The sequence below is a fragment of the Sarcophilus harrisii genome, chromosome 4 (genome assembly GCF_902635505.1).
Source record: "Sarcophilus harrisii chromosome 4, mSarHar1.11, whole genome shotgun sequence".
In the NCBI taxonomy this organism is placed as follows: Eukaryota; Metazoa; Chordata; class Mammalia; order Dasyuromorphia; family Dasyuridae; genus Sarcophilus; species Sarcophilus harrisii.
In genome coordinates, this window is record NC_045429.1 from 399,751,286 (window position 1) to 399,777,870 (window position 26,585).

At 34.2% G+C, this 26,585-nt stretch overlaps 1 protein-coding gene and 1 long non-coding RNA gene across 2 annotated transcripts in view; one reads left to right on the top strand and one right to left on the bottom strand.

The window, feature by feature from the left end:
• The window catches only part of LOC116423391, a 55,709-nt gene extending 51,140 nt beyond the window's left edge, over positions 1–4,569 (bottom strand). The window contains exons 1-2 of the long non-coding RNA XR_004233989.1: positions 4,435–4,569; positions 2,466–2,619 (exon numbers count right to left, since the gene is read on the bottom strand). This is a non-coding gene — a long non-coding RNA (uncharacterized LOC116423391). The remainder of the gene's footprint in view (positions 1–2,465; positions 2,620–4,434) is intronic.
• Positions 3,582–26,585, top strand: part of PLPPR4 (phospholipid phosphatase related 4) — a 60,891-nt gene continuing 37,887 nt past the window's right edge. The window contains exon 1 of the mRNA XM_003769679.2: positions 3,582–4,142. Coding sequence (XP_003769727.1) covers positions 3,909–4,142 — 234 coding nt within the window. The 5' untranslated portion in view covers positions 3,582–3,908. The remainder of the gene's footprint in view (positions 4,143–26,585) is intronic.

Sequence of the window (26,585 nt, forward strand, 5' to 3'; positions counted from 1 at the left end):
GCAATTTCTTCCTTTTTAAAAATAGGATAATACATACCCTTCCTGAATAGATGCATGTGTTAAGGCCTTAGGGGTAAACACTTTTGCTATGCAAAAAATAGTGAAGAAACTGAACATTAATTTTTACTTCTACAATTTTATAATGAATCCCTAGATCTTTGAATTTAAAAATTGAAACATTTGTATCCAGAATTTGTATCTAAGGCATATATTCATGTAAAAACTAGCTATTACTTTTATTAGGAACAAATTGCACTGTCTCCAAAAATGCATTGTAGAATGGATTCTTATTTTACACAGTGTAGTTCTCTCCTTACATTCCTGTAGGGGGTGCAACTGTTTTTGCACTGAATAGAAACATTTGAGTGACTGTGCAAAGGGTCTCCTTATATACAAATCAAGCATTTCATTCCTAATGTATCTTGTTCAGAAAACCAAAGATCACTGATATATTCATATAATGCATATAGGTTACAAAGGCATAGTAGCGGTTTATCTTTAGAGTCAATCTAACCAAAAAGATTTTTCATCTGTAGTCACTTTAATGTCTGTCAGAGCCTTAGCCAAGGCTCAAATGTTCAACAAGAAAGTAGCAATAAGAGTAGTCAGGAAGTTGATAAAGTAGATTTTTGACTCTTCTGATATAAAGTATCAGTGCAGCAATACAGTATAGGAAGACAAAGGCTGCAAATGTATCATAAAACTGAACAGAAAAAAAAATCTCCTATAAAAACAATTGCTCCAAGTTCTATTACATTGAGACTTCAGTATTGCATTAAGTGAAGCCTGATTCAACCTGAATGGGTAGACAAAGATAGCTTCACTTGTCTCTTTATTAGGAGTACTCTGATGGTCAGGAAATTTGGGAACTTGTTTTATTCTTAAAACCTCCAAAAGTGGCAAAAGAAAAAAATGGAACAACCCACTGGAGAATCTTAATGAAGTGAATTAAAGTTACTAATTCACTACTAATTAGTTCTTTGCTAATGTGGAGGTCCAACATCCTCTGAGTATAGGAGGAAAAGAAGGAAAGAGTCAAGAAAGTCAGATGAAAGGGTACAGGGCCAGACCTAGTGGCCCAGCAGGGAAGGGAAGTTCTATTTCATTTCTGATAGCATAATAGTATTCTCACAACTATATGCTATGGTTTGTTAAGCCATTGCCTAATTCATGGGTATCCTCTTAGTTTCTAAGTTTGTTTTTTTCTCCACCACAAAATAATTGCTATAAACACTTTTACATAGACATTTTCTTCTTTCTGTTTCTCTTTCTTTCTTCTTCCTACTTTCTTTAATCTCTTTGGGGTGTAGGCCTACTAGTGTATAGCTTTGTCAAATGACATGCATTGTTTAGAAATTTGTGTGTGTGTGTTTAATTCCATGTTGCTTCCAAGAATGATTGTGTCCATTCTCAGGCCCACAAAACAGAACAATGTGCCTCTTTCCTCACAGTCCTACTGACACCTGCCATTTTCATTTTTTATCAGTTTTGAAAATTTTTGTCATTTTTATCATATTGCCGATGGATATGAAATGGAACCTCAGAATTACTTTTATTTGCATTTATCTCACTGTTAGCAATTTGCAGTATTTTTATATACCTGTTGCTCACCTTGGTTTTTTTCTTGAGAACCTTCTGTTCATATTTTTACATATTTGTTAATTGAAGAATTTAATTTAATTTAATTGAGGAGATTTATATGCTGTCTCTCCTATTAAAAGGCAATCTCCTTGATGATAAGGGCTATTTTATTTTTATCTTTATATCCCCAGTACTTAACACATGTCTGCAATACAATAGGCACTTAATAAATGCTTGTTAATTTATTTGTCTAATTTAGAAGGACCTAGGGGACAGAAAAAGGTTGATATTCCCTCTTGGGGGCAGCTAGTTGATGTAGTGGTTAGAGCACCAGCCCTGAAATCAGGAAGAACTAAATTCAATTCTGGCCTCAGACACTCAACACTTCCTGACTGTGTGACTCTGGGCAAGTCACTTAACTACAATTGCCTCAGCCAAAAAAAAAAAAAAAAAAAAAGATACCCCCTCTTCTCCCTTAAGGAAGAAAGAACTAACTCAACAGATGGCCAAGCTAGTTTTGTGATATGCCCCTGGAATACCTAAGTTAAAGAACTGAAAATAGGCTTTGAAACATGGAAAAGATCATAATTTCTGATAGTATTGATAATAAAGATGGTAAAGTGATAAGTTAAACAAGGCAAAGAAATACTCTCTCATTTTTTAATGTTGTTATTTCAAGATAATAGCATCTTCTGCTAATATGGGGCTATAATTTGTCCAAAACATACATATCACTCTGATAATGGGAGAAAACATAAGCAAACTTTTTTTTCTATTCCTCATTGATAATAAAATTTTAAACTTTCCATAATTATTCCTTGAGAGATTCCATATTTTCCTTTACAATTTGTTAAGTGAAGATGCTAACAAAAAGCAAGACTTACCATGTTTGATGAAAAAAGATTCTTGACAAATTCCACAAACAGATAACAGACTACTCAGTCATCAAAATGTCTATCAATAAAAATACTTCTTTCATTAAAAAGCAAGATGCTTTTCCTTCTAGAGAGTCTTCCAACCACTTCTGGAACCCCACCTCTGCAAGGAAAAAAAATGATGCTGTCAATATGGTTTGTTAATCTATTTCTTAATTGATGGGTGCCCTCTTAATTTCCAAATTTGTTTGTTTTTTCCACTATGAAATAATTGTAATAAATATTTTAAATAGGACATTTTCAACCAAGAGTTGATGTTGGAATACAGGAGCCACCTGCCAGTGACTGTTGGAGGGCTAATTCAGACCTATAGAATGGATCTCTTCCCATGAGAGGAGGATGATGATACAAGGAGACTGAAAGGCACTTATGTTGTCTGAACCTCTCTCCTCTTCCCTCTGCCTCCAATTTATTTCATTCCCAGTCCACAAGCAACACCTGTGTCAGTAAATGCTACCCCATAACTCCCTCAAGAGACACAATCCACAGCTGTGGAAGCTCTCAAAGAATTGATCTGCCCCCTCACCCAGCCATAGTCCTTAACAAGTTGAAGAATTTAATATTTTATTTTATGGTAAATTTCTCTGACTTGTCACTAAAACATTGACTGAAGAAATACAGAACAAGAACTTTGATACCCCAATGATGGTCATCATCTAGTTTTCTATACCTTCCTTCAAAACCTCCTTCACCATCATCACCATCACCAGCAGCAGTACTAGGGCCAATACCACTGTCAATTGCACAAATCAAGAGTCCATGTCTTACTACACGAGATTGGACATTGCATAAAACGAACTACTTTATGATAAATACTAGACCATGCTGTAATGGACACCCATCAGAGGCATTTAATTAAGAGGGTAGTGGATGGAACCAATGTAATTATTTCTTGGGGTTTTTTCTAGGAATGGAAATCATGATTTAATTTTGGGGAAAGAGAATTAGGACAAGGCAGTTTTCTTCCTCTGAGGCTCAATGTGCCAAGTATAGAGTTCCTAGAGTGACAGATGTTGATTCTTCAGGAGAGAATAAGCTCCGGAGCCCTCAGCTCTATTACTGCAGAAAAGCCAGGGTCCTTCCCCTCCTTTTTCTGGGAGTAGTAGGTTTCTTGACGTCAAGCCTCAGAAATGCTGTAAAGCGCTTTGGCATCGCTAGAGCTGGAGAGAGCTGAGGGAGAGGGAATCTGGGAGAAGGGGAAGGAGCCATTGTAGCAACAGCTTTGGAGGTTAGGTGGGTAGCGGCAGAGCTAGAGGAGAAGCAAAAGGGGGCAGCTGATTGGGGAACGGAGTGAAGGGGTCAGAAAGGACCCTGCAGCTCGAAACTGACAGCCCTGTGGCAGCAGTGCTGCAAAGAGGGGGTGGGGAGAGGTGAGAGGAAGCTGCTGCATGCATGCAGCGCGCTGACTCCCAAAGCGTCCAGGGGGAATGTGACATCAGCGCCGGGCGCTGGCGGCTGAAAGAGGCAGCAGCGGCGGCAGCTCTCCTCGGAAGTACCTCCAGCTCGGCGCCCCCTGGAGAAGACCCCCGACCCTTGCCCAAGGCAGGCATGTCGGCCAAGGAAAGGCCAAAGAGCAAAGTGACCAAGGACAGCGTCACCTTACTACCTTGCTTTTATTTCGTGGAGGTGAGTGAAGGGCCCCAGACTCTGGGGAGATCTCCAGCCCAGGGAGAGAGCGTATTGCAAGAGCTGTCCATAGAATTCAGCACTTGGACAGCGCAGCGCTGAAGTACACTCTGGCGGAAAGCAAGGCTGCTTGAGCCTCCCCGCCCCCCTCACCCCCACCAGATGCCTGGCTTAGCCTGGGCGAGTTTACCTCCGTTCTCATTTCTATGTAAGAGAGTCTGGGTATCTATGTCTGCACACTCGGGAGATTCCACGGTTGTATGAGCCGAGGTGGCCTGTATAGGAGGGATACCTGTGTGAGTGGAGACTTCTCAGGGTCGTGAGAGAGCCGCTAAGTCAGTTGGTGATCATGTCTGTTGAGAGCGTTACCTATGCCTCCTAGCTGTCAGTATACCAGTATTTCAAGTACATTCCGTCCACTCACTAGGCATCTAGGATTCTAGAAGACCCTATTTTCTTCTAGTCAGAATTGCGGGTACATAAGGGTTAGTAGGTATGTACCATTTGGGTACAGTAGCTGAATAATGCATATTATCAGATTTATTTGGATCGGGTGTTGTTGTTGTTGTTGTTGTTGTTGTTGTTGTTGTTGTTGTTGATGTTGTTTTGAGCTTTCCTTATGTCCTGATTAAGATGATGCTCACGTCTACTTCTAAAATTGGGTCTGCACCATCTGGGTAATAATTCACTGGCCCTTTTCGATAGAGAAAATGGTGCTAATAATTTACATCAGCTGATTTTTAATGATTGATATATGCATATTTATTCTATAGAGAGTAAAAGCTATATGGAAGAGCAGTTGACATGTAGGAGGATTTGAAATTAACTTTTCACTTGGAAAAATGCAGAATTTAGAGGAGGAATAATTTATAGAAGGTTTTGAGAGACTGACAGCTAAGGGGATTCCATGCACTGTGGTTCATTGCAATAGGAAGACATGTTTGAGCAAAAGGTTTATTAAATCATAGCTAAGAATTGGTGCAGGCAAAAAAACTTGTTGGATTAACTCTTTGGAGAGAAAAGATAAAAAATGGAAAATACCTTCTATGTAATCCAAATTCAGGTAATTTAAAGAAATGCTAATAAATGTGCCTGTATTATTAATTTCTTTCTTTGGCTATCTAGCCCAATATGGAGGCTTTACATTTAAAAATACAAGACATCAGGAATGATCACTCCCTTGAAGCTGAGGAATGATTTCAGACTTTTTTTTTTGCAACTGACAGTATGCACTGAAGTTTGTTTTGGAAGTGACAAATAAAAACATCATTATTTGGTGGTTTGTATAATTTGTAGCTAATAAAGGAATGAATCATCAATTCAGGCATATCAAATTCACCTTATGCCCTTCGACTCTATTACCACCTCATACCCCCTCAAAAATTCTTTAGTCCTATTTACTTGGTTTGGTTGAATATCAAAAAGTCTTGTCAAAAATGTATAGCTATATAGCTGAGAGGAATTTTAGTTGTCATTTAATCCAGCCCCTCATTTCACAGGCTAGAAAGCTGAGGCCTAGAGGGAAACTGAATTTCCCCAAGTTACACAGGTGGCAGAGCTAGGATTTGAACCCATATCTTCTGACTACAAATGTAGCACTTTGCTCCTAAAGCTCATTAGCTTGATGGCCATACATGATGGGGAAAATGAGATTAAAAATAGATTGAGTCAGATACTATCAGAAGATATTTTATTATTCCTTAGCTTAGGTTCCAAAATCTCTATATACTGTACTAATATAGTTTTCATCTCACATTAAAGGTTGATGGCTTTTCCCTTAATAGTTATTATATTTTGTCCAGGGTTAAGAAGCAATAGAATGATTCTGATACTCCCATGAGGAAATATATCTGAAGCTGATTTAGAATAGTAAGCTCAAACTTTAATGTGGATGTATTAGCTGAATACTTCAGAAATGGTACTGTCATTGGGAAAAAAAGTGAGAGATAAACAAGGAGAATAGGGAACTGTCTTATAAAAATTTTCATGTGCTTGCCAAAAGTGTGTATTCCTAATGAATGTATACCAAAAGTGAAAATACTCAGAATATCTAGATCCATTACTTCTTACACTCAAATGCAATGAACATCATGTTAGTACCTCATATATATAAGGAGTTATTTTGCTTTGACAATCAATAATAATATCTTAAAATATCCTTCTTTCCCCATATATTTGAATGTGTTTAGAAATGTCCAAAAAAGAAGCTAGTGTTTAATACATTCATCTTGGTCTCTTCTGATGCCCTCTGTTAGCTCTAAAATATTTAATATCAGTCAGTGCTAGAAGATGTTTTATTTTAAGGACATTCAGATATCAAGAGATTTAGAAGCCAATGCTATGCATTATATCTATATAGATGGGTCAGCTTCATACAGGAAAGCCACAAATCTGAACATAAGATGTAATTCTGTATATGGCAACAGAATATATATTCTCACACTAAAGGCATATAGAGGAAAACCCTTTAGAGCTATGCTATAGTACAGTGAGCCCAAGTTGGGAAACATGGCTTCAAGCCTTGGCTCTACCCCTTATTAATTGAACTTCTTTGAACAGTTTTTTTCCCCATTTCTCTTTGCTTCAGTTTAACTTTGCCTAAAATTGGGAACATAATATTGGTAGGTTCTACCCCCGAGGTTTTATAAAGAAAGTTCTGTAGGCTATACAATGCTTTATAAAAATGAACTCTTTTGGAATATTATAGAATTTCCATACAATGAAAATAGCATTCATTTTTTTTCCTTTTGAGGGTGAATAATCATAGATTAAAAAAGAAGGCAAATTTCTGAGACTAATGATGCTTTGACAAAGTTAATTTCCCCAAGGTTTAATGATTTAAAAATACAAAATAAAAATTAATTTTTATTTCTCATGTGATATGATGGAAAGAGCACTGAATCTGTAGCATCTACCCAGACACTTACTACCTTTTGACCTTGGGCAGGTAAAGATCATTTAAAACTCTGAGCCTAAGTTTTCTTGTCTCTAATCTTAGGGAAATAGAACAAGATGACCTATGAAATTCTTTCCAACTTTACACCCTTGATCCTATAATCCATATTAAAAATGTCAACCACTTTATTTTTCTTCAGCCTTGATCAAGATTTTAAAAAATAACCTAAAGAAAATAGGAAAAAAGACATTCCATGTGAAAGTTGGTGAGAATCTTAATTTAAGTCCTCTCCTCACATGGTGCCTCACATGGTTTGAAATTGTTCTTCAGGGTATCTGAAGATAGAAAGCAAGTATCGTGATTTCCCAAAATGGGGACAAAAAGAAACAAAGATTAAATCTAAACCAGATGATGGCAAGAAAATTCAACCCTATCCCCTCTCCACAGAGGCTGACACATAGCTACTTAATCTTAGGAAGCCTAATTGGATAGAGGATTGTCTGAGTTCATCCTTAGTACATAAACCTCCTTGAAAAATGAGTAGATCTCAAATCTTTCCTTTAAAGGACATGAACTACACTCCAGGAGTAGGGATGATGGAGTACCTGTCTGAAGAGATATATAAAATGGTGAAGTAACTTCTTCTTTTGTCCAAGTATGATATAAGAATCAAAGTGGCCAAGGTGCTTAGGTAAGATTGAAGAAATCTCAGTGGGCATCTAATTCCCTTCATTTACTAGTTGAGGAAACTGAGGCACAGGAGTGTGAAGTGATTTTCTCAGTGTCACAAGTGGACAAGATAATAAGTCAGGATTAAAATTTGAACTCAGGCTCCCTCACTCTAGGATATACTGTGGCATAACAGAAAGGGTACTGGATTTAGAATCAGAAAAGATAAGTTTGAACCTTTGCCTTCCCTGCTACTTACTGAATGTGTAAACTTGGGTAGTCATTTCTGAGTATTAACTCTGGGTAGCCCAGAGTTGTCTCTGGGCATTAGTTTCCTTGCCTAGAAAAATGTGGAGTGGGATGGTAGAAGAATAGCTGTTTTGTTTTTGTTTTTGTTTTGTTGGTTTCTAAAGCACCTTATTAAGATTCCCCATGTCTTTGGACAGACACATCAAAGATGATAAATAGGTCAGTTTTCATTCTCCCTTTTGTCTTCTGTCTCTCTCTCTCTCTCTCTCTCTCTCTCTCTCTCTTTCTCTCTCTCTCTCTGTCTCTGTCTCTCTCTCTGTCTCTCTGTCTCTCTCTCTCTCTCTCTATCTCTATCTGTCTGTCTCTGTCTCTCTCTCTCTCTCTGTCTCTGTCTCTCTCTCTATCTCTATCTGTCTGTCTCTGTCTCTCTTTCTCTCTCTCTCTGTCTCTCTCTCTCTGTTTCTCTCTCTCTCAAATATCTACCTTGCACTCTATTTCTCTTTTTTCCTAATAGTATTTTATTTTTCCAGTACCTGTAAAGATAGTTTTCAACATTTTTGTAGGACTTTGTGTTCCAAATGTTTCTTCCTCCCTTCCTTACTTCTCCCCTTTCCAAAGATTACAATCTGATATAAGTTAAATATATACAATCCTTTTAAACATATTTCCATATTCATTCCATTGTACAAGAAAAATTAGAAGGAAGGAACCTGAGAAAGAAAAAGCAAACAAATAAAAAAGGTGAAAAAACTGTACTTCAATCCACATTCAGTCTCCATAGTTGTCTTTCTGGATGCAGATTGCATTTTCCATCCCAAGTCTATTGAAATTGTCTTGAATTGAACATTGCTGAGAAGAGCCAAGTCCATCACAGTTGATCATCACATAATTTTGTTGTTTCTGTGTATAAGGTTGTTCTGGTTCTACTCACTTCACTAAGTATCATTGAACTCTTATTTTTTTTGTGCAACTACCAGACTGTTAGTTCCCAGAAGATCAGGAGGGAACAGGGGCTAGGTGGCTCAGTAGATGGTGCTTTGGGCCCAGAGGCAGGAAGACTTTGAAACAAATTTAGCCTTAGATACCTAAAGGCTTTGTGACCCCGTGCAAGTCACTTAAGTCTGTATGTCTTGGTTGTAAAATGAAAAAAAAAATAGCACCTATGTCATTGGATTGTAGTAAGATCAACTGAGATAAGATTTGTAAAAAGCAGCTTAGTATAGTACCTACTACATAGCAGATTCTTAATGTTTCTTCCCTTCCAATATTTTCTGATGCACTTAGCACAAAGCCTTGAATAATAGAAACTCAATTTTTTTTATGGAGTGAATAAATTGAAAGTTCTGTCCAACAGAAAATACTTAATAAGAGTAACTGCTTATGGAATTTATATTCTAAAGACTGAGAGACCATGAAGTAAAGGGGAAAGGATAGTGCACTAGGACTTTAAAAAGAGCCAGGTTCAAATCTAAAATTGGATGCTTATTAGCTATATGATAATGGGCAAATCATTAAAGCTCTCTGACTTTCAATTAACCTGTCTGTAAAACAGGGAACATAATAATACCGTGATGATTAAATATAATGATGTATATGAGGCCTTTTGCAAACCTTGGTCTCCAAAATGTATGAATAAAATTTTAAGCTTTTAAATTATTAACTGCCCTATTAAAATGTTAATAGTAACTATTAAAACTTAAAACTGCACTAGGATTTTGAGACATTGTATATCTATAAGTATATATGTGTCAGATTAAATATGTGTGTATTTATGTATATATATATATATATATATATATATATACACATATATCCCAAGAAGTCATATTGCTATGTCTGATAAATATGTATGTTTTTTTTTGTGGGAACCTGTAATTTCAATGATATAGAAATTGCTTGGTAAGGAAATTTCCTCTACAATGTTGATTATCAGCTGTTATAAATGGTGTGGTCTTAAAGAATTTCCATGTGGCATTAAAAGTTTATTTTCCAAGGAACAAAGATGGGCTATGTATGTGTCAGAGCCAAACTATAATACACATACTTTTCCTCCCCAGTCATTTTTGTTTTTATCCATGATGTAACACTGTCTCTTTTTTATCACATAATTTATTTTTATGAAGATTAAAGCTGAAAATTCTTTTTCTTTTCTTTTTTTTAAGTAATTTTTTACTTAAAAAAATCTTCTCTCTCTCCCACTTTCCCACCCACAATTGGAAGGGGTAAAAAGAACAAATCCTTTGAAACAAATATGCATAGTTAAATAAAACAAATTAACTCATTGACAATATCCAAAAATATATGTATCATTCTGCAATATGAATCCATTGCACATTTTCTGAAGATGGAGTGTATGTTTCATTATGAATCTTCTAGTATCTTGGTTAGCCCTTGCATTTATTAGAGTTTCCAAGTTATCATCAAAATGGTATTGTTAGAGTATGAATTTTTCTCTTGGTTCTGCACACAACACTTTATATCAACTTTTGCAAGTCTACTAAGGTTTCCTTTTCATAATTTCTTATGGTGCAACAGTGGTGGTGATGGTAGTGCTAGCAGTCACAGTAGTGGTAGTAGTAGTAATAGCACTAGTAGTAGTAACACTAGTAATAGTAGTAGTAGTAGTAGCAGCCACAGCAGTAGTAACAACAATAATAATCTAGCTAACATATATTTAGTGTTTTAAAGTTTTCAAAACTTTTCAAATATAATCTTATTTTATATTCAAAAAAACTCTGAGATTTGAATATTATTATTATTCCCATTTTTACAGATAAAAATTAAGGAAGAAAAATGCTAAATAACAATATAAATAGCAATGATAACAAAAATAGTAGCTAGCATTTATATAATATCTACAATCAAATAAATATTTTACCAGTGTTATTTTATTTGGTCCTCACAACAACCCTACTATTAACATTCCCATTTTACAAATGAGGAAACTTAGCTGAATAGAGGTTAAGTGACTAGTTCATGGTCATATATCTAGTAAGTCCCTAAGGCTACATTTGAACTCTGGTCTTCTTGGTTTCAGGTTTATTCCAGGTCTACTTTCTAACTCCATATGCTATCTATTGCAACAAGTTGTTGTTGTTCAGTTGTTCATTATATGCAACTCTTAATGACCCCATGGACCATGCTACCCATTGGATTTTCTAAGCAGATACTGGAGCTGTTTGCCATTTTCTCCTCCAGTATGAAAGCAAAGAAAGCTTAAGTGATTTGGCCAGGTTCACACCACTAATAAATATCTGAGGCTGGATTTGAAATCAAGTTTTCCTGGTTTGGGGCCCAGCTTTCCATCTACTGAGCCACCTACTTTTCTCTTTGCAACACATAGCTTCCTATATTGTCATTATATTCCATCACATTGGTACATCATAATTTGTTCAACTATTCTCTATTGAATAAGAACCTTTGATACCACAAAAAAAGATCTATTTAAATATTTTTTTCACATATGAATTCTTATCTTTTTTCTTTCATGAAACACTGGATCAAAAGATATACACATTTGGGGGAATTTTTCCATGTAGATCCAAACTGTTTTCTAGAATGGTTGGGCTGATTTGCAATTCCACCAAGAGTACATTCAAATTATTGCTTTCCCATGTTTTTCCACATTGGCCATTTTCCTTTTGTTATCAGCTTTGCCAATCTGATGAGTGTGAGGTAGAACTATAGACCTTCTTTCATTTATATTTTTCTAATTAATAGTGATTTGGAGCACTTTTTTCCATGTAGCATTTGATAACTTGGATTTCTTTTTCTGAAAATTGCTCATATCTTTTGATCATTTATTAATCAGGGTATAGCTCTTATTTCTTTAAATTTAAATTTAAATCAGTTCCCTAAATATGTTTTAAAAATGTTAAAAGATGTTTATGACAGAAATTTACTACAAAAACAATTTTCCCAAATTCTATGTACTTTCTAAATTTTAGCTACATTCATTTTACTGGCTTTTCTTTAAAAACAAATATTTTACCCCTTCACTACAAAATGTATCCTAAGATTTTCCCTTTTCTATGACTTTAAGATTAGTAATAAATACACAGTCATTTAATGTTTTAAGTTTGCTCTAGTATAATGGCTCTTAATTATTTTGCCCTTCATTCATATAGCATAAAGGAGTTTCTACAAAATAAGCATTCTATTCAGGATCTGATCCCAAAAAATATTTCTTTTATCTTTTGTAAATGTCACAGGTTTCAGCAGCCTTTGAAGCAAATAAAGAAGAAAATGGAGGAAATAATGGACTTTAAGTCCTTACAAAACAAGGAGACTAGAGAGAGAGAACTATTCCAGTTCAGATATGGATGAGATATCAGCTGAGGTTCCTTCCAACTATGAAATCTTGGTTTCCAAACCTAAATTAAGGTTCAGGGTTTTGTCTACAGATCATAGAGTCAAGAATAGAAAATACACCCTTTGCTGTAAGGAAATAATAGTAGCCGATACTTTATCATACCTCCCATGTATTATTTTATTTAATCTTCACACACCCCTACAAGGCAAATACTATAAATATTATCATATCTGTTTTACAGATGAGGAAACTTAGGCATAGGGAAGTTGAATGATTTGTAAATGTTCATGTAACTAGTATCAGAAATAGAATTTGAATGTAGGCTTTCATGACTTTAAGACCAAGGTTCTATTCATTATTAATCAATCAAAACAAATTTATTGAATGTGTTCTAATTGCCAAACCACTGTGCTTCTTAAGAGGTATCTTCTACTTTAGATCCATCAACTAAGCCAATGTGTATTAATGTCTATGTCACCCAGTTCTTCCCTGTTTTGATTTTCTCTTTAAAGTTGGAAAAAAGAGATATAAAATGATATTAAAATAAATGATGGGATTATAGTGGGAAGAATTTTGAACTCCAAGCTAGGAATTGGAGATACTGATTCTGATCCTATCACTAATGTATTGACCTTTTTTATGATCAAGATCATTTGTTTAGTTAAAGGTACAATGTGTGGGCAATGGAATACAGCTATTTGCTCAGTAAAGTTAAATGTCTCTTATGGGAATCTGGCCTTGGATTTTACTAGCACCATGGTCTAATTAAGTTAACTGGCTTCATTCTGTATTGAGTTTGCAAAACAGATAATGGCTGTATACCTGAAAAGATGCTAGCTTTTGGAAGGTATTGATTGTACCTTGAAATGTGTTGTAGAATTGAGGTGGGTGGAATGAGTGGGTGGGATAGGAAACAATGCAGAGAAGGGAAACAGGTGAAGCCAAGAGAAGCAACCAGAAGAGGCTTTCATGATACCAGAGGGAAAAGTAGAGAGGATCAAGTTAAAATTAAAGAAATGGGAAAAGGGCAGGCTTAGAGAATATGAGTCAGTTTTGGGAAAGAAAGCTTGAGAAAACAGAAAATGAACTATAATGTGAGATAGTAATTGTTGAGACTCTTAAGTATTTGATAAATCTCTTATTCAAAATCCCTAAATTGTCAGAAGTACTTTGGATGATAATTATGTTGTTTTTAACATAAAATATTTCATTTTGATCTCCAAATATATGCTTTTTCTCAAATGCAGATAGCAGCATCTTTCCATTCATTCAAGTGAGCAGTCATAGTATCTACAGGCCTCCCTTTTATTAACTCCATAAAGCCAATGTTGCCAAAATCTTATTGTTTCTAGCCCAAAAAGCATATCTTACAGCCCACCTTCTTTATACCACAGTTACCATTTTAGTTCATGTTCATAAACTTCCATGATGCAATATTATCATAAAACTATTTCATTAGCTTTCTAATTAGATTGGCAAATTCAAGTCTTGCCCTACTTCAATACAACTGATAAACTATTTTTCCTAATTTGAATTCAATAAATTATTCAATAAACTCCAGTATCTCTCTATAACTTTTAGGAAAAATATAGACTCTTTTGGCAGAGGGGAGTTTATCTATATCTTATTCACACCAGCCTCCTGTATCCTCCCAGACTTAAGTCACTATTTTAATAGATTATAAATGTGCATTCTGGAGTAGGATTATGGGTTAAGAAAGAAACTAGCTATTATACAGAAAAAATTTAAGAAGAGAAAATTACTTTTTTAGTCAAGAAATTAATGGTTAGAAGAAAAAGAAATAAACATCAAATAAATATGTTAATAAATATGCAAAAAAAAAAGTGTTAACAACTTACTGTAAAAAGAGCATTGTACTTGGGGTGGATAAGGCAGAGACAAAGTTTGGATAAAATATAGTACCTATCCTCAAGGAATTTACTTTCTTATGGGAGGAAGAAGACATCCTCCCCTCTCCCCCAACATGATGAACTCCTTGAAATCAGGAATGATATTTTATCAAGCCCTTTACTGAATACAGGCTACATGAGAGCCCTTCCAGAATATAAATCCATTTTTGGAGTCATTGCTATTGGACTATGCTAGAGGGCAGATCACTTTTTAATAAGGTATTGCTAGTACTTCAAAACCTAAGTATTCTTGGATAGAGTCCAAGACAGATCCATTCATAATGAATTCTGTTTTCTAGTGAAGGGTAAGATATAGCTGAGGTTTCACTGTCACTTTAAGGTCTTTTGCATTCACATTTCTGTTACTCAATTAATGGAAGTAGCATAGAAACATTACCTGGGAGCAAACCATTACTAGTAATCATGAACATTTTTCTTTTTTTCAAAGATGAGGACATTTTCAAGCCTGGTGGCTTTTTGATGAATGCTCTATGAAGCACTTCATTTTGTTTGCTGGATCGCTGAGCTACAAAAGGTTTCATCAATCCTTGTGCCTTCTCTCTTAATCTTGCCTGCTCCATGTTTAAGATCCATGGATTATCTGAATCACTGGAGACTTATGTCTTCAGAGTAATACACTCTTAATGAAAAACAAAAATTTCCATATTAAGCCAAGAGACAGAGACAGAGAGAGAAAAAGAGAGGGAGAGAGACAAATTGAGAGAGAAACAGAGACAGGGAGACAGAGACAGAGAGACAATGACAGATAACTACATAGGCAAGAAAGACAAAGACAGATACATAGTATGACAGGGCTAGATAGAATATAGGATTAAAATCCTAGGAAAAATGTTTATATTTTGAATTGAAACTTTGTCAGGTTAATGTTTCATTTTTGTTTGACCCTTCAAAGAAAAAGACAATTATTATCTGTTTGGTCTCTTCATTCATCAGCCTGTTTATTTCAGTATAACCCTAGTTATTGATATTGTTCTGGAGACTTTCTATTTGGGTAGGGTTTTTTCATGATTTCCACTTTTCAGAAGTTTTTGTGGAAAAAAAATCTAATTCTGACCATTAAATATTTAGGATAGGGACTGGACCTGTAATTTCATTAGCATAGAAAGATCTCACATGAGAAATTCTCTCTTCTAATGAAAATTGACCCTTTCTCTGCAATTTATAATTTTAGAGAGATATGTACAGTGCTGAGATACTAAAGGACTTGCACAGTCACATAAAGTAAATCTCAAACAAGAACTTGGGTTCCTGTCTATGTAGCTCCTAAGCCTACTCCCTATCTACTACATGACACTGCAATGAAGGGTATATTGAGTGTTCAGAAGTATCATAAAAGCATACTGAGGAAGCTTGAAAGAAAAATGCCTCTACCAGTTAAGAATAGCTTCTCTGGGGAAAGGGACCTGTATGTGCAAGAATGTTTGTGGCAGCCCTCTTTGTAATGGCCAGAAACTGGAAACTGAGTGGATGTCCATCAATTGGAGAATGGCTGAATAAATTGTGATATATGAATATTATGGAATATTATTTTTCTGTAAGAAATGACCAGCAGGATGATTTCAGAAAGGCCTGGAGAGACTTACATGAGTGAAATGAGCAGGACCAGGAGATCATTATATACTTCAACAACAATACTGTATGATGATCAATTCTGATGTGATGAATCAAATCAGTTCCAATAGAGCAGTAATGAATTGAACCAGCTACACCCAGGGAAAGAACTCTGGGAGATGACTATGAACCACTACATAGAATTCCCAATCCCTCTATTTTTGTCCACCTGCATTTTTTATTTTCTTCACAGGCTAATTGTACACTATTTCAAAGTCTGACTCTTTTTGTACAGCAAAATAACTGTTTGGACATGTATACATATATTGTATTTAACTTATTTAACATGCATTGGTTAACCTACCATCTGGGAGAAAGGGTGGGGCGAAGGAGGGAAAAAACTGGAACAAAAGGATTTGCAACTGTCAATTTGCAAATGTCAAATTACCTATGCATATTTCTTGTAAATAAAAAACTATAATAAAAATATATATAAAAATACAAAAAGCTGAATAAAAGACATAACAGGCTCTTTAAAAAAAAAAAAAAGAATAGCTTCTCTGTTTCAGGAGAACTGAACTTTTTCAGAACTAATTCAAGATGGCCACAACCAAAATTTTTCACATGTTAATCAAATAGCTAAAGACTAACCTTTTTCTAAGAAGCAGAATTTTTAGTCAGAAAGCTTGAGTTTGCTCCTTACTGTATGTTCCCTTCCTTGACTGAATGATTTTAAACTCTCAGGATGGCAGATAACACAGTTAAAAAAAAATGAATTGCAACATTATTGTCTGTTTGCTTTGGTGGAGAGAATTTCCACATAGGATACCACCATATGTCTGGACTAAAAAAAAGTGGAAGGAACATGAGACAAAGAGTTAGAAATCCTAAGAAAGTGTCACTTTGTGGATTCACTTAACCTGAATTTCAGTGTTCTCACCTATAAAACCAAGCCAATAGCATCTCTTTTGTCTATTTATGCTGTTGCAGAGATAAAAAGAGCCATTTCTATTTCCAAGTTCCTGGAAATGATCAAATCCTAATAAATGGATCTACTGAAAATTCATGTCATCTGACCTCTCCTGGGCTCTCAGGGCTACAAAGGAATCCTTATATTCATATTTTATGTCCTTCTTATCACATCTGACCTAATGGATATTTTGTTATTAATTCCTCTCTTTGAGACTTACATGAACTGATGTTGAGTGAAATGAGCAGAACCAGGAAACCATTATATACTTCAACAACAAGACTATATGATGATCAATTCTGATGCACATGGCTCTTTTCAACAATGAGATGAACCAAATCAGTTCCATTTGTTCAATAATGAAGAGAACCAGCTACACCCAGCAAAAGAGCTAAGGGAAATGAGTATGAACTACAACATAGCACTTCCACTCCCTCTGTTTTTGTCTGCTTGCATTTTTGATTTCCTTCTCAGTTTATTTTTATTTTATTTTTAAGTCTGATTTTTAGTGTGCCACAAAATAACTATATGAATATGTATACATATATTGTATTTAACATATACTTTAACATATTTAACATGTATTAGTCTACCTGCCATTTAGGGGAGGGGTTGGGGGGAAGGAGAGGAAAAGTTAGAACAGAACATTTTGCAAAGGTCAATGCTGAAAAATTACCCATGCATATATCTTGTAAATAAAAAGAAAAAAAAAACATTCCTCTCTTGACAGTGAATAACTTTTTTTTTTGTTTTGCCACTCTGATCATGTTATTCCTCTGCTCAATAGCCATCAATGATTAATACATTGATTTCCAAATGACAATTTTAATTCTGATTCTTATTATTAAAGATCTTTCATAATCTGGTTCTGATATTTGTCTTTGTAACTCACTTCCACTTCCCATATTCTACAATCCAGCCAAACTAATATATTTCTTATCTTCTGTTCTTACCTAATCATCTATTATCTCTATGCCTTTGCTTAGGCTCTCTCATGTATCCAGAATGGGATTGACTCCATCTCTCTTCCATCCAAAAATCCATCTAGTTTATCCCTTCATTAAGTGCTCAACTGAGATATTCTCATCTCCATGAAACTATCTAAGACTACACCACCATCTTCTTCAACATTCTTATAATATTTTCCCTTTGCACATATTACGTTCTCCTTTATGTCACAACTACTTATGCTCCTGTCCTTCATTACATTGAGTTCACTGATAGGGTGTCACATTATCTTTATGTGAATATCTGTAAAATATAGTTTCTTATTATCACAGTAGCTACTTGGTGTATGAATTAAATTTAAAATATGAAAATTGTCTGAAAAAATTAAAATAGAACTAAACACAGTGTTGATGTTTAATAAGTGGCTGTTGACTTAATAGAAAAAGAGGTTTCCACCTAAAGTACCATGGCACAAATTGAAGGAGGAAAAAAAATAGTGATTAATTTGAGTAGCACTATTCAATGAAAAGAGTTTAAATTTGAAAACAGAGGATCTGGCTACAAATTCCCTTGCAGCATTTAAACCTTTGACTTGTATCAATTTTGTGTAGTTACTGAACTTCCCTAGGCCACAATACCTTCATCTGCAAAATGAAGATGATTAAAAGGTTGAACTAGACTATGTGTAAGATTTCTTTCCAATGGAATTTTTGTAAGTAGGTAGATTTATCTTTTTTTACTTCCTAAAATCTTTGTGGAAATGTGTGATGAAAAATTATGTTGAAACTGAGTTCAAATGAGGCTTTCAAGTTATACATACACCCCAGTACCATGGTAAATGAATCATTTCTATGTGCTCATTGAAAAAAAAAATTCCATATGAAGAAAGGATTTAAAGATTGCTATCATTTACAAATTAAATAAACAGTGTATCTCAGGTTGCATTCATCAGTAAAGTTAGTCAGCCAGCTAGAATTTTGAAGTACCTACTATATGCCCAGAATAATGCTGAAGTTACAAAGAAGGGGGGAAAACGTAGGAGGAAAGTCTTTCCTCTAACAATAATTCTTATTTAAAAGAAAGTATCTATTTTAGTGTCTGATTATCATTTATTCAACGATATTTATAAAACATGTACAATGCTAGAGACCAAGGATACAAAAGAAAAATAATAAATGGTGCAATCTTTGCTCTCAATAAATAGATTTTACTGGGGAGGGACAGAAGGATATGGTATAAACACAGACAAATATAATACAAAAAGTGTATGATGGAGGAAATGATGGAGACAAAGACCTTCAAACATGGCTCTAGAAAAATGCGAAAATGGAGAGAATATTTTGAGTTGTGGTATGGAAAAATCAAGGAAGGTTAGAATCAGAAAAGCTCAGGTTGGAAGAGATTTAAACAACCATCTTGCTATTCCTTGTTTGATGAAGTAATCATCTTTTACAGCATATTTGACAAGTACATCTAGCTTCGACTTGAATACCTCCAGTGATGGAGACCTCGCTATCCAATGTGATAGTCCATGTCATTTTCAATCACTAAATCCATCAAGCATTTATTAAGTGACTAATAGGTTTTTTGAAGTGAGTTAAGTTGTAGTGATAAAATGGTGAAAGAAAAAGTGTTCCCTGTCCTATATATGTTCTAAAAGAAAATTCTTATTGTTAAGAAGGTATTCTGCATATTGAGTTAAAACCTGCTTTCTTCTGTAGGTTTTTGGTTCTGCTCTCTGGAATTACATGGAATAATTCTTATTTTTCTTTCATATGATATCCTTCCAAATACTTGGTAACAAACTGTACTATTATATGGTCTTAATATCTGAAGTAATAATTAACAATTATGTGGTTAATGTTACTCTAAGCCAGGCAGCTAGGTGGTATGGTGGATAGATCACCCAGTCTGAACTCAGGGAGATCTAAGTTGAAATCTGGCCTCAGACACTTATTAGTTGTGTGATCCTGAGCAAGTGACTTTATTCCTATTTACCTTAGCTCTATATCTGTAAAATGGTGACACAGAGAATAAAATGCCAAATCACTCCAGTATCTTTATTTAGAAAACAATAGGGTCACATAGAGCCAGAACAACAACAGGGATTCTTAACTCTTTGACAGTCATATATCCTCTTTGTCAGTCTGGCAAAACCAAAAAATGCTTCTCAGAAGGTTTTTAAATGCATAAAAATGTAGAATTATAAAAGAAACCAATTATATTGAAATATAGTTATTAATTTTTTTAGAAAATGAATAATTATACTTTTGTAAAATTCAACCTTAGATATTCACTAACTCTGCGACCAAAGACAAATTTGAAGATCTCTAGACCTCCATTTACTCATCTGCAAAATATTCATGTCAATGTCTGGATTACTTATTTCACATGTCTCTTGTAAAAGTTCAAATAAGATAGTGAATAGAAAGGGTTTTTTTTCGCAAATATAGTATAAAATATAATGCAAAAGCAATATCAGTTATTATTACATGTATAATATGGTCTGTTATAATCATATGAACCAACTTTAAATTTTAGATTTCATTATTAGATCAGTGTTTGATTTTTTTTCTTTAGTCTTTTTGATGTAGTAAATGTAGTTCGTATTCCTGGCATAAAGAGATAAGAGCACAGATTTTTCTTGCCCCATTAGACCTAACATACATATTATGCCTACTAGCTATTACCTATTAATTACCAATGCTATTTTTAGGACCAATTAGAGTCTTTTGTGTTCCCTGATGTTAACAAGAATCATGAGAATGCTAGGAACCCAAATTAGGAAGCATCTTGCTTGTGGTAGAAATATATAATGAAGCTTGCACAGTGGAGTTTTATTTTTAAAAGTTTACTGTGAATAATGTTAATTACAGAAATACATGAAAAAATATTATTTCTGCCAAAGCTTAGTACAATAATACACACACACACACACACACACACACACACACAGACTTGAAGCTTCCTGTATCTTGAAAGTTAATTATTTAGTCAGGATAGAAGTGAATTGAAAATAAACACCACCAAACACAAAATCAGAGTAACTTCCTTTTTAGAAAAGAAACTGAGCATGGTGAAGGAAATTGCATTACCTACTTTTTTCATACATCTAGGCACCAAAGTGGTAGAGTGGACAAGAATATTTGGAAATGGAAAAACTTCAGTTCAAATCCTGCTTCAGATGCTGATTAGCTTTGTGACCTCTGGGCTATCATCAGTCATCTTCACTTTTTTCTTGTCACTGGATTCCAATATCTCTGGAGGAAAGAATGAGACTGATGACTTTGCCCAGCAGTACATCATTTAGTCAAAATTCACAGGCAAATCAAAACATTTCCCTCTTAATGTCATTAGTCCCCGTCAAAAATGAAGGATAAACAACAGCTCTGTGAATCTAGCTGGGTCACTTAATTTCTCTCACCCTCACTTTCTTCATCTGTAAAATGGGGATAATAAAACAACTGTTTAAAGTTGTATTTAAATTTAATGAACTATCTAAAGATGAATTATAATTTGTAATATATATATAAAACATCTTCCTTGTCCCCTTAACCTGGTGAAATCCTTTTTTAAAGTCTCAATCAAATGTCATATGCCATGACTTCTTTCCTGATAAGTAGTGACTACTTTCAGGAGCTCATATTACACTGTATTTTAGACATCTATAATGTATTTATCATGTAATTCAGTGCACTGTTTTATTCTTCATTATTTATTCAGTTTGTGTTTGATCCTGATATTAGAATCTAAGTTCCATGTTATATTGAAATTTAGCCATTTCCCTGGCCTGGCAGAGGGCTCTATAAACAACGGAAACATAATGAATTGTTGTTGAATTTGCGTTTGAGTGGTAAATGATGAGTCAGCAACTTCTTCTCCTTACATCTTTTATATATTTATTTATTTACATCTTATATCTTACATTTATTTATATTTACATCTTACATCTCCTTCTTACATCTTTATATATTTATTTATTTATATTTTACCTCCCCATTAGAATGTAAGTTCCCTGGGGAGAGAGACAGTTTTTCCTTTTGTCAGTATTTCTAGAATTTAGCACAGCACCTTAAACAGATTAGATTAAGTAAATATAACCCAATATTGTATTAGATGTGTTAGTTTTAGCAATAAGAGAAGACAAGTAAATAGAAAGAATTAGAGTAGACAATAAGGAAACGAAATTATCACTTTATAGATAATATAATGGTATCCTTATAGAATCCTAGACAATCAACAAAAAAACTATGAAACAATTAACAACTTTAGCAAAGTTGCAGGATATAAAATAAACCCATGTAAGTCATCTGCATTTCTATGTGTTGCCAACAAAGTCCAGCAGTAAGAGATAGAAAGAGAAATTCTATTTAAAATAACTTTAGATAATATAAAATATGTGGGATTCTACCCAAGAATACAAACCCAGTAACTATATGAACACAATTACAAAATGTTTTTCATACAAATAAAGTGAGACCTAAACAACTAGAACAATATCAAGTGCTCATAGGTAGGCCGAGCTAATATAGCAAAAATGACAATTCTACTTAAATTAACATACTTATTCAGTGCCATACCAATCAAACTGCCAAGAAATTATTTTATAGAGTTAAAAATAATAACAAAATTCATTTGGAAGGAAAAAAGTCAAGGGAATTAATGAAAAGTGCAAAAAAGGTGGTCTAGCTACCAGACCTAAAAACTATATTGTAAAGCAGCAGTCATCAAAACCATCTGATACTGGCTAAGAAATAAAGTAATGGATTGATGGAATAGGTTAAGTTCACAAGACTCAGTAGCCAATGATTATAGTAATCTAATGTTTGATAAATCCAAAGACTCCAGTTTTTGGGATAAGAACTCCCTATTTGACAAAAATTGCTGGGAAAATTGTAAAATAGTATAGCAGAAATGAGTTATTGACCAACACCTAACATCATATACCAAGATAAACTTGAAATGGGTTCATGATTTAGATACAAACGATGATACTATAAGCAAATTAGGACAACAAGGAATAGCCTATCTCTCAGATCTTTGGAGAAGGAAGGAATTTATGGCCTAAAAAGAACTAGAGAACATTATAAAATACAAAACAAATAATTTTGATTATATTAAATTTAAAAGGTTTTGCACAAACAAAACCAATGCAGACAAGATTAGAAGGGAAGCAGAAAACTGGTAAAAAGTTTTTACATCCAAGGTTTCTGATAAAGGCCTCATTTATAAAATACATAGAGAACTGACTCAAATTTATAAGAATACGAGCCATTCTCCAACTGATAAATAGTCAAAGGACAGGAACAGATAATTTTCAGATGAAGAAATTAAAGCCATTTCTAATCATATGAAAAAAATGCTCTACATCACTAATGATTAGAGAAATGAAAATTAAGACAACTCTGAGGTACCACTACACACCTCTCAGATTGGCTAAGATGATAGCAAATAGTAATGTGGAGATGTAGGAAAATGATAAAAGAAATGTGGGAAAACTGGGGTGCTAATACATTGTTGGTACAGTAAAGTAATCCAACCCTTCTGGAGAGCAATTTGAAACTATGCTACCAAACTCTGCATACCCTTTGATCCAACAGTGTCTCTTCAGGCTCTGTATCCAAAAGAGATCTTAAAAAGGGGAAAATGATTCACATGTGCAAAAATGTTTGTGGCAGCTCTTTTTGTAGTGACAAGGAACTAAAAACTGAGTGAGCACCTTGGAGAATGGCTGAATAAGTTATGGTTTATAAATATTATGGAATATTATTGTTCTGTAAGAAATGATCAGGAGGATGATTTTACAGGGGCTTAGAGAGATTTACATGAACTGATGCTGAGTGAGCAGAACCAGGAGAACATTGTACATAGTTAACAGCAAGATTACACAATGATTAACTCTGATGGTCGTGGCTCTTTTCAACAGCAAGGTGATTCAGGCCAGTTCCATGCTTCTATGATGGAGAAAGTCATCTGGATTCAGAGAAAAGATTATAGGGACTGAATGTGGAACACAACATACTATTTTCACTCGTTTTTTTTGTTGTTGTTGTCTGCTAGCTTCTTTTCTCACTTTTTTCCCTTTTGAAATGATTTTTCTTGTGCAACATGATAAATGTGGAAATATGTTTAGAAGAATTGCGCAAGTTTAACCTATATTGGATTACTTGCTATCTAGGGAAAGGGGGAGAAGGAAGAGGGAGAAAGCAAAATTTGGAACTCAAGGTTTTTCAAAAGTGAATGTTGAAAATTATCTTTGTACATATTTTTAAAAATAAAAAGCTATTATAAAAATAGGCTAAGCAAATATTTGTTGATTATTGATAGACTATGGGCAGTATAATAGATACATTGTATCAATGTAAAATTTCTTAGATTGACATGTATAAAGTTATATTTGTTTCTGAAGCCCAGGGATTCGATTTGTTGAACATGAGATTTTTATTTTCCCCACTTACTAGTATTTTATTTTTTCACAATAATATGTAAAGGTAATTTTCAACATTCACTTTTACAAAATTCTGAATTCTAAATTTTTCCCATTTCCTCCACCAAGACAGAAAGCAATCTGATATAGGTTATACATGTATAATTATATTAATCATAGATCCACATTTGTCATGTTGTGAAAGAAGAATGAGAGCAAAAACCAGAAAGTATGAGAAAGTAAAAAAAAAAAAAAAAAAACCAGCAAAAAAGCAAAAATAGTGGGCTTCCACCTGCATTCAGACTCCATCAATTCTTTCTCTGAATGTATATGGTATTTTCTAGCACAGGTCTTGAAATTCCCTTGGATCATTGTGTTGGTGAGAAGAGCTAAGTCTGTTATAGTTGATCATTGCACAATGTTGCTGTTACTACATAGGATATTATTCCTGTTCTTTTCTATTCAGCGTCTGTTTGAACATAAGATTTTTAATCCAAAGTTTTGAGTTTAAGTCTCTGTTTAGTTGAAGTTTTTTTTTCTGCAACCATAGATGGACAATTTAAACATTTTCATTTTAATGGCATTTTTTTAATCTCTGATAAGACAAATTCAATTTTTAAGCAAGTGATCTTGTTCATTATAAATTTTACAAGAGAAGGACATAGGTCTAGATGCATTCTGGAAAGAAGTTACTTTTTTAAGTTTATATCAACAGATTTTTGTAACTTTTGTTCTTATTGAGTCATATCAGTCATGTCTGACACTTTATGACTCCATTTGGGGTTTTCTTGGCAAAGATACTGATTTGCTATTTTTTTTCTCCAAATCATTTTACATATGGCTAAACTGAGGCAAACAGAATTAATTGATTTGCCCTTGGTTCCCCAGCTAATAATTCCTGAAGCCAAATTTTAATTCTCATAGATGAGTCTTCTTGACTTCAGGCACTATCCACTGTGCTACCTAACTGCCCTCACAAAAAAATTAGGAAAACTCTTAATAATTAACAATTTACATCAGAGAGGCCACATCAGAGTTATTGTTACATCCTCCTAGCCTGGTTAATTTAAAGGAACTTCTGCACCTTTCCCTCAATGTTGCCTTCTCTGCAGTGACATATGAATTTATACCTATGACAAGTGCAATGTGTTTGGAGTCAAAAGACCTAGGTTCAACACTTAGCTATACGATATCTATATGACCTTGAATGAGTCATTTGATTCTCCAGAATTATAATTCCTTAACTATAAAATGAAATAATTCAACTAGAAAGCTTTTAAGTTTTCTTCCAACTTCACAGCTATGCTTGGGTGCTCAATTTCTCTTAGTGTGCATTGCCAGTGGGGATTGATAGTGGAATGGAAATGGGAAATTGAGATGAGGAGAGAAGAAAAATTTAACATGTAGAGTGGATCCTCAATAGTTGTTTTAGCAGCAATGGCCCTTAATTTATCCCTACAAAGTTTGTTTTGATATGCCCCACTTGATTCTTTCCATTAGAATTTTATTTTGAAATATTTTGTTAATATTTTGCTTCCAGTGTTTATATTATAGCATTTATTAGTTTATTCCAATCTCCCAGATGAATACTTTGGCAGATTTCACAATTTCCTTCTTCTCTGGTGACTTTGACAGTATCATGCCAATTCCTTTTATACAATCCCTGTGAATATGTGAATGCACATAACCACATGCCACTTTTGCTTGCTTGAAGATCATTCTCTGTCTAACAGGATTATGTCAACACCAAGGTAATTTAATTCTGAAATTTCATTAAAATGTGTCATGTTTCTTCTATAAGCACAGCAAGCAAAAACAACATTGGGCATTTTTTAACATCATAAGACCTCTATGAATTTTGATTCTCCTACTTCATTTCCATGTGACATTTTTCTGAGCACCTACTGTGTTTAAAACACTGTTAGTGATGATAAACATTTAGATGAGAAAGCCTTTATCATGGATAAGAGACAAAGAAAAATGGGAAAAAACAGTTGTGTTATAATGAAACTAAAAATAATTAGTGTTATTGATGAGAGGCAATGTCACATAATATATAGAGAGATCCAATCTTAGAATCAGAGACTTGGATTGAAGTATACCTCTGATACATACTGGCTATGGTGATCCTAGGCAAGTCACATAACTTCTCAGTGCCTTAGGTAAATAGCTATAAGTTACCTACCACATGCCAATCTTTATCAATAGAGGAAATTTCTCATATAGGAGTTTCCTATGCCAGTGGAATCACAGGTCCAATACCAATTCCTCTCCTATTGACATTTATATTGTGCTTTTAAATGGTAGAGTACTTCTCATAGATTATATCATTTAAACCTCAGAACAACTCTGTGTGATATTCTTTGAATTATTGGCCCATTTTCCAGATGAAGAGTCAAAGCTCAGAGGCGTATCATGATTTCTTCATAGTTAGTCACAAGTGGCAGATGCAAAAAGTAAACCCTTCCTTCCAGCCACAAATCCAAAAGA